At 41.9% G+C, this 19084-nt stretch overlaps 1 protein-coding gene across 2 annotated transcripts in view; it reads left to right on the top strand.

The window, feature by feature from the left end:
- The window catches only part of LOC122806599 (P2R1A-PPP2R2A-interacting phosphatase regulator 1-like), an 848478-nt gene that overhangs the window by 319402 nt on the left and 509992 nt on the right, over positions 1 to 19084 (top strand). For both annotated transcript variants that reach the window (XM_044077155.1, XM_044077157.1), the window contains exon 5: positions 3379 to 3433. In XM_044077155.1, the coding sequence (XP_043933090.1) occupies positions 3379 to 3433 (55 nt within the window). The remainder of the gene's footprint in view (positions 1 to 3378; positions 3434 to 19084) is intronic.

Raw genomic sequence — 19084 nt, 5'->3', positions numbered from 1 at the left:
AACTTTGTTTCCTTTTCAGATTCTAGGAAAGTATGCCAGTGACAAAAACAACACTATCTAAATGGTTATCTGATTGTATCACTTTCACTTACTCAGTTGCCAGTTTACCTCTACAACACAAAATTAAGGCTCATTCTATCAGAGCAATGTCCACATCCTCTACCTTTTCTGCTAGGCTTCCTATAGACAATATTTGTGCAGCAGCCACTTGGTCAAAATCTCATACCTTTATCACTCGTAACAAAGCTGATGGGGCCTCCAGGGACAGGGCCTCCTTTGGTTCTACTGTCCTAAAAAACATACTCCCGTGAGCCACCCGATAAAGATGGTGCTTGGAACGCTACCCACCTGTAAGAATGAATGGTGAGATTCTTACTTCCCACCCTCCTACCCCTCCAGGGTTTTTCGAGGACTGAGATACTAGTTTTATCATGGTTGCTTTGTCTTTCTATGGTTTTTACCTAAAAAAAGTGATAGAATGGCATATGGTATTATTAGAGCAGCAAACAAGATCTGAGGTAACTAAAGGTGCATCATGGGATTGGGACTTGGCCTCGAGCTGTCTGAAGACCTCGAGCTTTGTAGTAGGCTGACTTGGAACCCATCTGTAAGAATGAAGGCGAGATGAACAACTCACATGGAACGTTATGGTGAGTACATCACTTCTTTTTATCCCTCACTTTCAGTGTACTTTGTGCTTCATCAGACTACATACAGATCAAAAAGAATGCTGCTGTTTTTTGTAATAGTTTTGCAGAAGTATGCATTATAGCTTCCCAGGTCTGCACATCTTAGCCTAGAAGATGATGGTACACCTCCAAGCCTATGTAAATTTATACCTGTTAATGCAGAATATGGGCAAATTAGGTCAGGAGGCCTGAATATCTATCATTTCTTATATTTTGCCATGGTGTACCTGTGGCATAAGGTGCAGCCTACTGTGTAGGTTCACGTCTTACAGTCTATAGCCAGAAGCTCATGCTTGAGACCTGCACTGGTAGACATTTAGCAATGCTTCACTGGTAATCATTCTGCAGAAAAAAATTGTAGACATCATTCACAGGCCATCATCTTGCTCCATGTAAACATAACAATTTTCAGAGGAGATTCAGGAGCATTTCATCTTCTGCTACAGTCTGTTTGGTGTATGAATGAAACAATAATGATTTATTTCCTTCATAGCTATTTCAGGAATCGCCTTCTGGACCCTTTCATGGGGTATTTAAAGGTATGGCCGCCTGGCATGCCCTTACTGATGGGTTGTTCTCCTTCAAAGAAATCACCAGGGTGGGGGAATAGTGCAGGCATCATTTTGATGAGCAGTAGTGCAGGGACCCTGTACATGGAAAGCAGAGGTTAGGCAAGAGCTCCCTGAATGTTATAACCATAGGTAGTGGTAGCAATAAGTGATGTGCCTACTTATTTTGTTTTAATTTGTTAACTGTTATCCATGTGCACGATATTCAGGCCTAGCCTGTTATGGGGTGACTGCACAGTATCTGGCATATCCCCATGTATACCTGTGCCATATTATATTTATGTATCTTAACTTATGTGTGGGGGGCACACACTTGCCTGCTGTTTGTCATGCACCTTATGGGAAATAGTTATGCAACTGTTGATATTGGTCTAGAATCTAACCTTGCAGTTATCATGATTCTCTAATGTGCTGTTTCTCTTTCAGTATGAGCAGAGCGTGGTGCAAATTATTTCACTATTGAAGAAGGCAGGAGGGGTGGCCAGTCACTGTTAGTTCCCCTTAGAAGTGCTGACATGTCTATTAAATATTCACCAGATTCACTTATAAGTATCTTCCCATTTTATCTGCTCACTGCAAGTCCAGATAATGGATTTTCTCTGCACGTGCCTCTCCCATATCACAAGCTTGATGAGGCACAAGAGTGTGATGTGGCTGGGAGTTCCTATCCAGACTGGAGTTCTGGCCCATCAACAGAAGGTAACCCGCCTGCATTATCTGATATTGTCAGGCCACAGGTGATAGAGGCTGCTGTAGAGAGAGCAGTGGGCAGATATGTGGCCTGAGTGGAAACCTTCCTAGACTGCATTGCTGACCAGCTCAACTGGACAGTCCCTTCTGTAGTGCCATCAGTGGAATAAGATAGTTGCCTGTGAACTATGTCTACAAATTATTTCTGCACTGTTGGTCCTGATTCATCCAGGATGGAGGTGACAGAACAGCTGCTCATAACCTAGCCTGTCCTCAGCCATGTGTTTCCTATGTTTGGAATCATGCTTCATATCTTGTGCATTATCTAACTCTCTCCATCACCTTTTGTCTACTACTTGTCTCTCTTCATCCCATATTTCCCCTACTCACTACATGCATTTCCACCATTGTTTGTCTGTCTGTTTCCTGCTAGGCATACTATTCTATCGTCCTTTCCTTGCCATGTTTTCTTTCACCCTTCTCCCATCCTGAACACTCCTGTATGTTGTCTTTTTTCTGTGATCCTCTGCTTACTTTTTCTGTTTCCCTACTTTCTTCTACAATCTTTCCATTCTCTTTGTATGAATCCTGCTCACTTTTTCTGTTTTCCCTACTTTCTTCTACAATCTTTCCGTATGAATCCTGCTCATATCCACATATGTGCACACACCACCACTGCACATGTAAGTAAAAATGGTTAATTAACTGTCTGCAGTGCTTACTATTGTCCCGCAGAGGGAAGCAGTAACACACACAGCCTAGCTTCTACAAGTACTGCTTTATTTTTATATATATGAAGACTTGGCATGACCAACAAGTGAAAATATCAACTACATACTCGCTCCCACTCTATGGATTTCATATTCTACATCTTTGTATATATTGTACTGCATGGCTCTTTCTGCCTGCAGAGTTTCATTGCATGGCTAAGCAAATTTGCATAGCTACTTTGTGGCTCATTTCAAGCCTTAGCACACAGCCAGCTGCCTGTAAGTGCTGCATGTTTTAATCTGGATATTTAGCATCTCCCTGTTTTACTGCATAGTGACACTTGAATGTGCAGGGCTTGTGAGCAGCATATTTCCATGAATCCCACCCCAGTTTCTAGAATAGCAAGTTTACTTAAATTCTGTGAGCTATGTTGCAACATCTGACACTGTTTTTTTTTTTATTTTTAGATCAGATTTACAATGTTTTGCACCGCCTTTTTAACTTTTAGCTTGCAGAGTATTCATTGAGAAGATAACATATCTTGCTGTTGTCTTAAAGAATCCAAACATGACCATGAAGTTTAGAAGGAATAAGAACAAGAATATGATGTCTCAGGCCAGGCTCAGTTCAACTGTAGTCACACTATTAATTAAAGTTTTGTCTTTTGTTTTCTCTCCCCCCCCCCCCTTCCCTCCCTCTCTCTCTCTTTTAATCTACAGAGGGATGTCAGCAGCTATGCAAAGTATAAGCCTCTGGGATGGGACCTGTATATCAGTAAGTTGACTTTTGTGATGCTGCTAGAGTTAACTTGTTCATTCACATAACTTCAAGGAGAGAAATGTGGCTTCTAGACACTGTAAGCAGTTGCCAGCAATGTGTGTCAGATCCTGCAGGGGCAAACTGTGAGTTGTAGAATTGCATTTTACTAAAATTCCTCTCACCAAATTCTTTAATTCCCTCTTACAGGTGTTGTATTTTGTAACTGATTGCATATTATCAGATGGTCATGCATCATCCTGTAGTTCTGGGTCAGTCTCCAAGTACAGACTGTATTATTCTCAGCAGTTCACAAAACCAGAGATTCCCTCTGAAAATGCACTTATGCCTAGGGGGCTTACCCAGTTATAGGTTAATAGGCGAGTATTAGGCCAGCTGACCTTGTGGGTCATTTTAAGCTTAAGTATTTCCCATTTTGTGCTTGAATTAACCCAACCAATTTGGTTAGAGATTGGCCTTACCCATCCCATGGTCGATAATTGTATATTACCCCAAATGAGAATAATTGGGATCATACCGTAGATAATTTGAGGAGACCCATGCATGATTATGAAAGTTCAAAAGATATATGTTGGCTGGTAGAGCTTATATATGGGAATGGAGGTGGGCAAAGCTGTCCTCTTCCACTAATTATAACTATGACTGTCTTCTTGGAGACAGTGTTAACTACTTAAATGGGATTCAGTAAGGTGTGTGTAAACACTTTTATAACATTTAAGAGCATAGTGGTTTCAACTGTGGCCTAGTGACTTTGGTGATATTAAATATGACAATGGTCTCAGCTGTGGCCCAGTACCTTTGGCAGTATTATAAGCCAAAGAACACAAAGAAAATGCATTTCTTTCAGAGTACAGAGTGAGGTGATATAGAGCTTGAAGCTGTGTACACTGGGGTGGAAAAGGAACTCGCATATACGCCATTATGTATATCTGTTGTAAATACAACTAAGTCATCAGCCAAAAACAACTTTATAGCTTGCAGTGTCCAAGATCATTTATGCTTCCTATTGTTAGCTGCATATTGGCTATAATCCTTATTTTTGGAAGTAAACCACATGGATTTATTAGTTGAATCACTGATAAATGAAAACAAATTGAAAACTGAATAGGGAAAAAACTTTGCCAATTTCTTTTACTGACCAGTGCTTAATCGGTACAATGCTGATTATTTGTTAATTTTAAATAGTAGTGAATTCAGCCTAGACTTGAGTACCTTTATTAGAGAACACTGCATTTCAGTGACATGGAATTGTGTGTTGTTTCTTGTGTTCAATGTACATTACTAAGTTTCTTTAAATGTTTATTGATGTTGTGCTTGGGCTTTGCCCCAAGCCCTGATTGATGAGTCCTACAGAATCTCCTCATCTTACCAGATTAACAAATTTAACATAACCACTTTTGCATATAGTACCACTTGCAGGAGAACATAATGTTCAGCGTATTGATAACTGCTGCAGTAGACTTAGCTGTATGGGTTATATCCTGCCAAGGATATAGTAGACAGACAGCTTCCAAAGCTTCAGGGCACCTTCCAAATACCCAAACTGTCTGGTCGCTCAAGCTGAGCTGACTAAAAGGCAAGTTTGGGCTTTAGACCTTTTAGAGCTTTACTACCATTGAAGAGTACACTCCTCTGAAGCTTTCGAGGATTGATGGTTGCTTGTTCTGTTCCTTTGCTGAGCAAATAAGTTCCCCTTGGTGGAAAAACCTTCCATTCAATATTTTTGTTTATTACTAATGCTTTCCTCTTTGAGAAAGTTATTTTAAAGCTAGCAGTTTGTGTTTTAAAGGACTGTCATGAGACTGTAACTTTTAAATGGGAGCACTGTTTTTCCTGTCAGTTTAAAAGTTGTTTAAAGTAACTGTAAACTATGTTTTCTGTGGAGAAATTGTGTTTATTTTACTTTGTGGATCTGGCAAATTGTTTTAAAGTGCTTTTTACTGTGTTTGTCTGTGAAAAAGTGACTTTTAAAGGCATTTATTTTTTACCAGCATTTGCTGCTTGTTTCCCCCTGGGAAAGAGGCACAATTTTGGGCTAAACCCTGAAACAATATGTTGATCCTTCTTCCAGCCACAAAAAAAAAGTTAAGCAGCCTTTGCCATCACAGCAGGCTAGCAATTTGCCTTAGTTGCAGATGGTTGAGTTGTACCTCAGACCACTCATCTTTTACCCAAATCCTTCTGGTGCATCACCTACAGCCACTATGGACTGGAGTTAGCCACACCCTTTGCAGCAGTTGCGGTCCCCTCAGTGGGCAAAGGAGAGCCATTATTGTCAGTCCTGGAAAAGGGAACAGGGAGACCTTCCCTGTTTTGTCAGAATGTAGGGCCATTCCTTGGGGAAACTGCTGATGCCATTAATAACACTGTTGGTCCCATTTTTCCTTTCAAAAAGAAACAGAAAACTAACTCTCTTCAAATTTCCTTAGACAGGAGTAGTTTACTGGGTCTGGCTCTGGGTTTAATTCCAGCAATTGATCCTTCTTATAAAGTAGTTTCTGTTAAAAAAAGAGGGATACCTCCTTTCTTGAAGAGATTCAACATTCTGAATCTGGACAGGAGCATGAAGGGACAGATTCATGGTTTTCTCCTCAGATTTCTGATTCAGACTCAAAAGAGAGCTCAGTTTCTGACTCTGTTTGTGCCGGGGGGGGGGGTGTCTCTTTCACTGATATTATTTCTAGAATGTCCCAGTGTTTGCAGTGGGAGAACACTGAGGTTTCTCAGTCCCTTAAAAATACTATAAGCTGTTACAGACAGAATTTCCAGAACCTGTACTCATTCCTGCAGTTCTTTTAACTTTGGAGGATTTGTGTGTGTGTGTGTGTGTGTGTGTGTGTGTGTGTGTGTGTGTGTGTGTGTGTGTGTGTGTGTGTGTGTGTGTGTGTGTGTGTGTGTGTGTGTGTGTGTGTTGTGTGTTACTGCCTCCAATTTTCCTGACAGTCAGCCAGCTGCCACTAAAAAGGCAGATAGGATGTGTACAGTTCTTCATTCTTTTAAGTTTTTATATACTCTTCCCAAACCTGCTCCAGCAGCTGTACCTTTAGCTAATCCTTCAGCTGCAAAACACTTAGTTAATTCCAATCATAATCTTTCTGATATGGATGGGACGATTACTGATAACTATGGGGAAAAAGTGTATGCTTCACCAACTTTGATAATTTTGAATTGTCAAGCTCATATGTTAAGGTTTGTTCTGACTAATTGTGAAAGTATGAGGAATGTTTTATCATCAGTTTCTTCTTGTGAGGAAAAATCTGCTTTAAGTAATTGAATTTCTTCTATTGTTCAAGCCACTAGATATTGTTTCCAGTGTGTATGACTGTATAGATACTTCTTCAAGGGCTATGGCCACTGATACTGTTTTTAGTGCCAAAGAAAGAAAATGATTGGAGACAAGTTCTGGATCTTTCTTCCTTAAACTCATTTGTAGTAGTCCCCAAATTTAAAATGATGTCACGTCATAATCTGTTACTTCTTCTTCCTCATTCAGGTTTCCTTGTAACTTTAAATTTAAAAGGGTCTATATATTACAAGATCAAATGTTTAGATGATTGAACACCTAAACATCGAACTTGTAATATCGAAAGCAAAAAAACAGCGAACGGCCAATTTAACGCAGGGAAAGATTTCCCTTGGTCGTTCGCCCGATTTTGCTGTTTTGTCTACTGTAGAGCGATGTCAGAGTTGGTATATTTAGTTGAGGGGGGGCAAGCCCCCCACTTAGTTTGGGTGTAAAGTTATTTTTTTTATTTTTGTGGACGACAGACATGTTTCCCTGCACCGTTCGACGTTTGTAGGTTCAAGATTACAAGTTCGATGTTTAGATGTTCCATCACCTAAACATTCGATCTTGTAATATAGACCCAGTTTAAAAGATGCTAGTATCAAATTCCTATTTATCCAGATTTCATGCGTTTTTTAAGGTTTTCTGTCTGTATCTCATTACAATTTGTCTGCCTTATTGGACTATCCACTGAACCAAGTGTGTTCACAGTGTGTCTAGCTCCAGTTGAGCTCATTGCAGACTACAGGGTATCCACATTTTCCATATTTAGACAACTTTCTTATTTTTGCAGAGCTTTTTCAAAGTGTCAGGAATCTCTCTCTTGGGTGAGAGAGCTCTTAGCACAAGCTGAGATTCCAAGAGAACATTCAAAAGTGTTTCTTGACTCCTCACAAGATTATGTTTCTGGGATATCAGCTAAACACCTCAGTTCAAAGAGCTTTTCTTCCACAGGAAAAAATAGATGTAGACTTAGATCTATGCATAGGGTTCTCACTCAGACTTTGGTCACTATGAGGGAGTACCTCATGATTTTGGGTCTCATGGCTTCTATGATTCTTATGATACCCCTGGCAAGACTCTACTTGAGAAAGATATAGTGATATCTGAAGTCTCTTTGGTCCTAGCACCAAAACCTCTTGTCTTTTCAGATCCTTATACTAGGATTTGTCAGAAGGGAAATCACTTGATGGAGACAACAAATGTCCCTGAAGCCAGGTCTCCCTTTCTCCCTTCCTTTTCCAAAAAGTCAGTCACCACAGACACCTCAGACTTTGTTTGGGGAACAATTTCAGGAGGGATAGAACTGCAAGGTGTGTGGGACATCAAAGACAGATGCAAATACATAAACATGAAAGAGATGCTTACCCTCATCAAGGCAGCCAACTCTCGGAATCATCTTTGGTCCCAGGAGCTCTTCAGCTTATTACAGACACACCACAATCATGTGGTACATTAGAAAGCAAGGGGAACCAGGTCATACTCTCTCTGGATGTTAGCGTGGGATATAGCTTCACAGCACTATCTCACTCTACAAGAATCTTTCATTCCATCAGAACAAAAGTGTGGCAGTCAAAGTAGTGAATATAATACAAACAAACAACTGGAATTTGGATCTTTAGAAAAGTGTAGGAGCATATTACACAGAAAATAAAATGGGAATTGTGGGAACAGTGCATGTAGAGAAGGAGTGAGGTTTACAAGAAGGCAGGATTTGAATGAGCTATGTAATGTCTGACAGTGACTGGATGGATTATATGTGGTGTGTAATGTTTGCAATGAAAATTATGTCAATATGGTTTGTTTTCATTTATATAAATGTATGACTGTCTATGTCATAAGTGATAATTTAATGTTTCTTGTTAAAAAAATGTGTGTCAGTCAAGCTGAGCAGGATAAGGGCAAACCTTCATGAATGGAAACCATATCAGAGGGTCTTCCAAGGTTTAATCCATCTGTGGGGAAAGTAGACTTCTTTGCCTCCTCTCTGAATAATGAGCTGCCAACATTCTGCTCCAGGACTCCATGCAAGAAGGCCTGGAAGACAGATGCCTTTTCTTTTCCCTTGGGTAGGAATGCTTGTGTATGGTTTCCATCATTTCCACCAATATCCAGGGTGCATATTTTTGAAGATTTAGAAGGAATCCACCAAGATCATTGTGGTGACTGTCTTCTGGCCCAGGCAACCATTGTTCTCCTTTCTTTTGGAAATATCTAGGGGCAGCACAAGCTTCCTCACAGACTAGATCTGCTCACACAAGTACAGGGGTGTTTGATACACTCCATCACCAATCAACTTTGACTGCTTGGATGATAGTGTCTTAATTCCCTTTAGAGACCTGTTTACTGAGGATTTGAAGCAGGTACTAAATGAGGCAGGAAAGCCTGCTACTAGAAAATCATATCCTAGTAAATGGAAAAGGTTTTCTAGTCTATGCCAACAACATAACCAGCACCGGTTTAGGGATAGTTGTTCTCTTGTTTTTTGGTTTTGCAATATTTGTGTGAGTTACTATCCTTTGGTCCTTTTTACTTATTTATCAAGGTTCATTTATTAGCCATTTCAGCATGTCTGTCCATAGATCCTTCTCTTTCAATATATTATCATGTCAAAATGTTTTTGAAAGGGGTTTTAAGTAAGAGGCCTATAAGAAAAACAATAACCCCTCCTTGGGATTTTAATTTTGTGTTAGAGAAGCTAACATTTGCTCCATTTGAAACCGCTAACCTGGCTGACTTGAGGTTCTTAAGATGGAAAACAGTTCTACTGATTGTTCTGACCTCTGCAAGAAGGGTATCTGAGATGCAAGCTTTTATGGTGAGTCAACCCTATCTCATTTTCTAGAGGGACAGGGTTTCTTTGAGAACTAATCCTTCTTTTATGCTAAAGTGGTATCCATGTTTACTTTACCCCAAAGTATCCTACTCCCCGTTTTCTTTTCTGAACCCAAAAATGAGAGAGTAAGGATATTCCATACCTTAGATGTCCACAGACAGCTCAGGTGTTATCTTGACAGAACTAAATCTTTTAGATCTTTGGATCTATTGTTCATTTCTTGTGAAGGTAATAAGAAGGGACAACCTGTGTCAAAATGTCAAAACAAACTATTTCCAAATGGTTGTGTCAGGCTATCACCTTTGTTATACTTACCACAACAAAACTTTTCCAGGCAGGGTCAAGGCCCTTTCTACCCGGGCCTTGGCTTCATGTATGATTTTTTGGAAATGGTTAGATTCTAGAAGTATTCCAGAAGCAACATCTTGATCATCTAGACATACATTTACAAGGCATTACAAGGCTTGATTCCTTCTCTAGGTGTAGGTCAGGCTTTGCAAGGCCATTCTCTGGACTTTTGTCCTTCCACCTTCCAAATGTATTAAGCTACAGTAATCTATCTGTATAGAAAAAGCCAGTGATCAATATGATGAACATAGTACACTAGTGTTAGTAAATGCACTGTAACAGTAGATGTTCAAAGGATTACTGCTGCAGTAGCTACTCCTTCCCTTCATCCCCCTTGTCTCTTGGTATGTTGTTTATGCCAGGGTTATGTTATTTATTTTTTGTTCTTACTAGCATTGTCCTTTCATTTCCCAGCCTCCCTCTCTCCATTTGCAGGAAAGCTCTGAAGGGCTTGGCACAAAACTTTCTTTTAGTTAGCTTAGTTCATGTTGCCAGACAGTTTGGGCTTTTGGAAGGTACCCTGAAGCTTTGGAAGCTCGCTGGCTGTTATATCCTTGGCAGGATATAATCCATATAACTAAGGCTACTGCAGCAGTGCATTCGAACATCTAGACATCTAGAACAAAGTAAAGAACAATAGATCCGAAGATCTGTACTTTCCTTGTCTTCTCCCTAGAAATCTCTTGTTTATCACCATCACTATTATCTCTTAACATAATTCAGTAGTTAGTGATTTGTTTCCAGTAAGGCTCAATAGAATGTCAAGTCTGACCCAGGCGGAACCTTAACTTGGTCTGTTCGCTTTCATCTTGTCTCCTCTTTTCCTTCTGTGTTTTTGTAGTCTTTGTTTTATATTCACGGAATCACCTTTATAATATTTTGATATTGTAGCAGTAACAAAAATTTGATGCATAGAGAACCATGACTGGAATGCAAAGCTGCAAAGGCAAGCAGTTTCTAAAGTTCTAAGAGTAAATTGAAGGATGTGCAGACTATAGATGCCCTTCTATATCACTGTTGCAGTATTCTTTACTGTAGGGATCTCCTGTCAAGGGCAGCCTGACATTCAGCCAGTAAACCAAAGCCTTATGATCTTGTATGTGCCGTACATCACACATAGGCTGTCCATGCAGGACATAGGGCATAAAAGTGATGTACAGACGCAGTTACTCTGGACGTTTTGCCACCACTCCGAACGCCATTGTTGGTCATTGGTCTGACAGCCTTGTTGCTTTGCAGAATACCCAGCCATCAGATAAGTGCCCTGTTGGGGTTGTTTTTTTTTTACTTTTCTTTGGTCTTATATTTATTTTGCTTTGCTTACCTAGAGTTCATGTCATCCAGAAAGGAAAAATGTCAGTGTGGGTGGCAGATTCCCCATAAGGATCATCATGAACAGTGTCTCTTTTGTTTGGGTGCTTCTCACAACCATACGTCTTGTAGTATCTGTAAAGCATTTGTGCCTAAGACACTTAGAAGCCATTTGTCTTTCCTGGCCATTTATCTTGAAAACCAACTGCTTAAACAGTTAGTCCAGGGCAACATGCTGGAATGCATTAACTCTGAGATAGTCCTCATAGGTAAGAAGAAGGCCAAGAAGTCTCGGACAAATTCTTTAGCTGTCCAGCCTCCACTGGATGGCCCTCTAGAAGCAGGTAATAGCTTTGTAGGCTAAGTGGCTACTGGATTCCTCTGTCACTACCCGATCAGAGGCCAGCATGAATCCATCTTTTCACAAGTCCTCGAGGGCTTTGCAGGCATGTGCTCCGGACATTAAGGGGGAGCCACAGTTGATTATCTTGGAGGATCCTAGAGGAATTCTGCAGATATTGATCAGGGAGGATATTTCGGGTAGTCTTTTTGAATCTAGCCAAGGGTCAGAACCTCCGGTATTTGTTAGGGCTGACATCTCTTCCAAGTAAAGACAACAGGCAAAGCATGTTTCAGTTCATCCTAAGCATTCTCAAAAAGAATGGCAAAAGTTTACTCAAGGCTTGTTGCCTGCCTTGATGGCCCTTAAGCCTCCTCAAGGGGTTTCAGTGCCTCCTACTGCTTGGACCTCTACCCCTTCTAAACAGCCCAGGGAGCCAGATTCCTCAGATGACAATTTGGAGTCTGATGAGGGGTCCTTGTCCTGTTCTTATTAGATGTCTTCACTTTGGTTTATGGTTCTGATGAGGAGGAGTGTATTAGCCCTGAGTCTCCTTACGAGGAATTATCCTTTGGGAACACAATTGCTAGGATGATAGAATACATTAAGTAGGATTCTTGTCAAATGTCTGACATTCAGGAGACTTCCAAGATGGCTGTACCTTGAGTAACAGCTTAACTCTAGCTCAAAACTGAAGATATGGCCAGTTTTGTGTTTATGGGTAAATTTCAGTAACTGGCTAGTAAGTGTACTGCCTGGATGCCAGTAAAAAAGAAATCCAGAGCACCTAAATAAAAGAGCTCAAAAAGTGAGAAAGAAATACCGATTGGGGAAAGTTCTGCAGCTGTTTAGCAAAAAGCAATGCAACCTCTAGACATGACTTCCAGTAACCTACAGAAAGATATAAGAAACTGCGCAGAGACCTGGCTAAAATAAATAAAACACTGATGGAGTATATCGACACAAACAACAAAAGGCTGGAAAAAATGGAATAAGCTTGAAACAGTTATTTAGATGAGATGAGATGATAAAGCTGTAAAAAATCAGAGGTTGAAATGAAGAAAAGGCGGCTGAATATGAGACTGCTCAGGAAGAGGTGTTTCAAAGAATAATAGAATTAGAGCACAGAGCATGTAGGGAAAACCTGATATTTTTAGTTATACCACAGAAGCTGAAAGAAACAGAGTGCATTAATTTTATGAAGGCACAAATAAGTAAGTGGACTGGTATTCCACAGCAGGAGTTGTTAGTGGAAAGGGCACATTGTATGTATGCTCCAAACCTGGCAATGAGAAAGCAACCTACACCTTTAATAGTAAATATGCAATCCTACCAACAGAAGGAGTTGATTCTGACAAAACTGTGGAAAAAGACAAAATACTAAAAGTGGGAGACAGGAGAGTCTTTTTGGAGAATGGTTACTCATTGTACACTAGGCAGAGGAGGAGTATATTCATTCCACTGTTCAGGAAATGTTGAGATGCAGGTGTGAGATTCAAACTGCTGTACCCAGCTGCCTTCAAGGTATTTTTCCCTTGAGGGTCAAAATCATTTTTTGATGAAGTACATGCTAAGGAGGACGTACAAAAGTTTGTCCAACAAAAAGTGAGCTGTGACACAAAAGGAGATTCTGCTTCTTGTTTTTCTGGTAATAAAGACCACAGAGAGACTGTACCTGTGAAATCTTTTCCAATGTTTCAACAGAAAATGTTGGTGAGAAGGAAGGGAGCATGAGAGTTCACTAGAAGAAAGGAGAGTATGTTGGAAATGAAGCAGAGACAGGATTTGGGAGATGGAGATGAACAGTAATAAAACCAGACTCAATGTGGGATTACAATACAATAATTATATTTGTGAAATATGACAGAACAGGAAAATCTGGAAATATTGAACTTTTTTAGAATTTGTAGGACGTGTGGGGAGCTCTAAACTATATGCCTTACTTCATGTCATTAATGATCGGAAAAATGCTTTGGGGGAGGAGAAGAGAGGGGAAAAAGTTAAGTGTAAGTAAAGAAAACTTTTTTCTTAATAGTACTGTTATTGTGGATTGTAAATAGGTACTGCTGTTCTTTTTTTTTCTTTCTCCCTTGTGTCTTTCTTCTTGTTCAGTTTTAAGAACTGCAGGCACTGCAAAGTAAAAAAAAAAAAAAAAAAAAAAAAAAGCCTTGTTAAAAGTGCACGACAAAAGAAAAATTAATGTGCTTTTTCTCATCCTTGCATGTGGAAAATCCTGGTTTAATGACCTTAGACTGATTTAGTGACAAGTTTTAAGAGAAAGCAAATAAATGAAAAAGAATATTGAATATTATGAGGCTTTTTGTAGCAAATGAATGTATGCTTAGTAGCAGTTCTGTCTCTGGCCCTCATGTCTCCATGGAAACAATCTGATAGAGAAATTGTCTGTCTGGTTTTCATGTCTGCTGATCCTGCTGTAGTGTCAGTCTCTTCTGACAAACTTTCCAAGCCCCAAGTGTATTCACAAAATGCCTAGCTCCTGCGATTGCTTTCTGCAGGCTCAAAGGCATTCAGATTTTTCCTTATCTAGATGACCTGTTGCTTCAGGCACCTTCTCCAAACTTTTGCCTTCTGATGGTAGGGCAATGGAGAGGATTGGTAAGAAGGTTTACGCTGCTTTTATTTTGGCCTTTATGGCTATTAACTACCACACCCACATGACCAGGTTTGCTCTGGCCTTGATTGCTCAGGCTTGTCAGGTTATTTCTGATCTCCCTTATTTTGATGGCAAATCTTCTGCCTTATCTATTTTAGGTTGTACATCTGATGTTGTTAATTTTCAGTCATTCCTTACTAATGGGTGTCAGTTCCATCCTCGGAACTGAGTCGGCCGTTATACCAAGCTCGCACCAGCCAAAAACCTCTCGAGCTAAGCTTACCATAGTGCCCCCTGTCTCTATCACCTCACATCTCATTTGCCGCTTATTGCATCAAGATGTGTCAAGCCAGCTCTCAAGCTAAGTCATTAGATTTATTATACTTTCTTAAAATATTTCTTCCCTAACTTTGGTTATTTTAAGACGTTTGTTGTCGTTTAGAGTTTGCTACCCTTGTTTGTCTTTTTGAGCGCCTTTTTCCCTTTCTTTACCAAGGTTTTTGGTATTCTGCTTACCATTACTGGTACAGGCCTTCCCTTACCTCTGAGGTAACAGTTATTACATTGTTCGTATCCTCCTCTCTTTTTTTCTCTTTCCTGCCTTTATCTTCTTACTAATACAAAAAAAAAGTCCTCCCCCTCTATTTCTTGACTTTGTGAGTGTGTGTTGTGCATTTGCTCAGGCATTTATTTGTAGGACAAGTTCCACCGTTCTTGTGTGTGACTATGGCTGAAAAGAAGGGAACTTCAGGTTTTAAGTAGTGAGATCAGTGCAAGAGTAAAATGCATAACTCAGATGCTCATTTGTCTTGTATATATTGTCTAGGGGTGCCACATCTAAAGGTTCAGCCCCCCTGTGACATATGTAAGGGTTTTAGTTCCTGTACTTTAATGGAAAGGGAGAACAAACTGATTCTTAAAGGTCTCCTAAAGACCACAAGAAGAGAAGCCATTCTCTCCCTGCTTCTCCTCATACTAGTGACTCAAAGTCGACAATGGAACCAAAGGCGAAACTTCCAAAATTGGCACCAGCAATATCAGCAATGGGGCTCTCAACCCCTTCTATGGTGCCATCTTTAATTCCAGGACTTCAACCATCAATGACTGTGCCAGCTTCGACACCAATGGGTCAGTCTTTGACTATGGTTCCATCCTCTGCACCAATGCCACAAGTTTTCCTCTCTGTACCGATAGCGAGTACTGAACTGTCCAAAACTTCATCTCCAATGGCACAGTCTTTCGCTACAGTACAGATCCCCCTTTCGGAACCAAAAATAGTTTTTCCAATACTGGTCACTGTCCCCCCATACATCTTGCTGGTCCTTTGACCACAATGCCGAAAGAAGAGATATTGCCTCGGACTCGATACTCCCTGTCGGCAGATCCCTTTTTTTAGACAGCAATATAGCCCCTTTTTTAGATCGACCTGATTCTACGTCTGGGATGTCAACCTGCTACTCCAGGAGCCGTACGGAATTCGAAGTAGTGAGACTAGTGGATCAGCTATTGGCGGCAAGAGGATTTCCAATTCCTTCCATATCCTCCCTCCCACCCAGAGCCAAAGATTTCTCTCCACTGACTCCATCATGTATTCTTCCATCGTGTATTCTTCCTTCGACCTCCTTGGAGGTATCGGAGCCCTCAACACCGACGCCAACTCCAGTACCAGCTACTTCGGTTCCATTGGTAGACCTTACCATGGTTCCAGAGCCTATCTTATGGACATCCACTCACTCGCAGCTGAACCATCCTCGGGATCAAGACTGGTCTGACGGCACCATGTTCCCTAATACGGCACCTATTTTTTCTACGGTGGCATCTGCAAGGGTTCTGGCTGTCTTGGTGGAACCAAGTCCTCTCATGGCTCCTTCCCTGGGAGTGGGCTCATCGGAGTGAGGTGTGACCCCTGTTCCAAGGTTGTCTTTCTTGGTTCCGGGCTCCCATCCCTCATTGGGCGGGCCCACTTTCCAGGTGATGGAGAGGGCACTAGCCTCTGCAGGCACTCAGCTGGTCCCTTCGGTGCCGGAAACCCATTTATATCTTTTTTGTGAACCGCAGCTGACACAGACCACTACTCTGGGGCACTGGGCATGGAAAGTTCAGGACACCCTTCCACAAGGTACCCATTCTTCAGAGTCTTCCTCAGACATTCCTGCTGCGAAAGTGCCTAACAAGAGATTGTGCAAGAGGAAGCACATGGATTCCTTCAAGGAGTCCCTTACCGAAGACACAGAGTATGATGAAGGAAAAGGGTCCCCACAGTCTCCCCCTGAGGATGTCTCCTTTGGAGACATACTAGAAATTTTAAAGCAGCAGGGAGACTGGAAGTCCACCAACCCTTCCTCTGAGAAGTCTGTGTTGTTGCAGGTGTTCCGTGCTCAGCCCTCTACTTCTTGGGTGACCCCCGCCTGCAGATGACCTGGTTCAGCTCATCATGCAGCGTGCCTGGAGGAATCCTGACACCGTTGAACCAATACCCCAGAGACCAGACAAAATTCTTTCTCCATCAGAAGACAACCCACATTGGTCTAAAGGCCTACCAGTAGATGCTATGGTGGTGGTGGTGGTGGCCACTAAGAAGGAGCTCGCCGAGGAGAGCCCTACTGTCCATCCCCCTAACAGGGAGTCTTGGGTGATAGACAGGTTAGGGAAGTAGATATAATCTTCATCGACCTTCGCTATTCGGTCCTTGAACTACTTGGCAGATTTTACCCGGCTTCAGAGAGACCTAATATCAGAACTCTTGAAAACCTTGGCAGGAGCAGTGGCTAATGAGGTATGTGACAAAGTTGCCTCACAGCTTGCCCCCCTGGAATCTATTTCTAACTCGTCCATGTGGTTGATTTCACATACTACCGAAGGAGTGGCTAGAGCAGCGGGTGCAGGTGTTGTCATGAGACGTCACGCCTGGATGCGTCTATGTGATTTCGCAGATCCCTTTAAGTCTTCCCTTCTCAATGGTCCCGTGGAGGCCTCTTCTCGGCCCGAAGGTAAAGAACACCTTAGCCAGGTGTGAAAAGGATGGTAGGACCTTGTCTGCCGTGGGCGTACGTTTTTCCACCACCCCCCCCAACGGTCTTACTTTAGGAATCAGAGGAGCGAATAAATGTGGTACAAGAAAGCCCAGGGTCCTTTCTGTGACACACGTGGTGAGTTTGCTCCCCGGGGCAGACTGGGAAACTCATCTGGAAGATGCCCCTTCAGAGGCAGAGGGAGTCTGCGTAACCAGGGATCCAGAGACTCTCTCTGGACAGCCCTATCAGTGGTCCTGAAGAGCAGTCTGATTGCTTACCTCTGGAAGCAGTCGGGGGATGGTTTTCTCTGCACCACCTTGCCTGGCAACCCTTAACCACAGATTCTTGGGTGCAGACAATAATTACCAGAGGTCATCACATCCCCTTTGATCTTTACCCAAGGCCGCAAAAGCGAATCCCCGATGTTCCACCCAGTCAGAGGACGTAGCAGTACAAGAAATTCAAACATTGCTGCAAAAAAGAGTCATCCAGACAGTCCCACCAGACGAGATAGAGTCCGGATTTTACTCAAGGTTCTTTTTAGTGCCAAAAAAGACAGGGGACTGTAGGCCAATCTTGGACCTCAGCATCCTAAACAAATTTGTCAGACTGACAAATTTCTGGATGGTCACGGTTCAGTCTATTCTTCTGTTTCTGGAGAAAGACAATTGGATGTGCTCGATAGATATTCAGAATGCATATTACCACAGAAAAATGGGCAAATGCTCCAGAAGATTCCTCTGCTTTCAGATGAGAACCAATCATTACCAATTCCGAGCACTGCGTTTTGGTCTCTCTACGGCCCCCAGAGTGTTCACCAAATGCATGGCAGTAGTAAAAGCTCACTTGAAACTGCAAAGATTCCGAGTGTTTCCGTATTTAGATGATTGGCTCCTTACCGCCCACACCAAGCGTTTACTGGTATCAGCCTTACATTACACTCTACAACTAGCAGCAACCCTAGGGATCTCAATAAATGAGGAGAAATGCAGGTTGACCCCTTCACAAACTCTGAAATTCATAGGGGCAACTTTTGACAACCTTTCTTACCTAGTTTCCCTCCCACTACACAGACTAGAAAGATTAAGATCCCAGATCCAGGTGGTACTCTGTCAGGACAAAGTTCCAGTTTTGGCAGTGCTTCAGCTGTTAGGATCTATGGCTGCATCGATTATCATAGTTCCTTTGACAAGACTACACATGAGGCTTCTCCAGTGGCTCTTACTAAAGCAATAGTCCCCTTTAACTCATCCTATGTCCTCTCAGATCCGCATATCAAATCAATTCAAACAAGACTTACTTTGGTGGATGAAGCCAGAGAAAGACCTATGGAGCCATCCTTTCTCCCCCTCCCAGCCCAAGGCCATAGTGACCACTGACGCTTCCCTGATGGGGGAGGGGGGCAGCATTTCCAGGGAAAGACGGTCCAAGGCATTTGGTCACCCGTGGAGGCCAAACTGCATATCAATGTTCTCAAACTGAGGGCAGTGCTTCTAGTGTTGTAAGCATTCCAGTCTGCCCTACCATCAGGGACGATTGCTATCCAGTCAGACAACATGGCCGTAGTCTAGTATATCAGCAAACAAGGGGGGAACCAAGTCCTACCCATTGTGTCGAGAAGCCATGAGAATTTGGCAATGGGAGATAACTTCCAACTGCTTTCTGATAGCAACACACATTCCTGGAGATTCCAACATGATTGCAGACAAACTGAGCAGATCTATCCTCCTGCCTCATGAGTGGTCCCTCAATCCTGTCATAGCGGCAGAGATTTTCAGTCTCTGGGGTCAGGCTTGCTGCGATCTGTTCACATGCATCTCTTGCAAACCACAAATGCAGCAGTTACTTTCCCCTAATTCCCCCACAGGAGAAGTCCCCAAGAGATGCTCTTGTATATGA

Source organism: Protopterus annectens, chromosome 7.part0, assembly GCF_019279795.1.
Source record: "Protopterus annectens isolate FY-2018-M chromosome 7.part0, PAN1.0, whole genome shotgun sequence".
NCBI classification, from domain to species: domain Eukaryota; kingdom Metazoa; phylum Chordata; order Ceratodontiformes; family Protopteridae; genus Protopterus; species Protopterus annectens.
The sequence above is the reverse complement of the archived record's forward strand: the minus strand, read 5'-3'. Positions and strand labels throughout refer to the sequence as shown.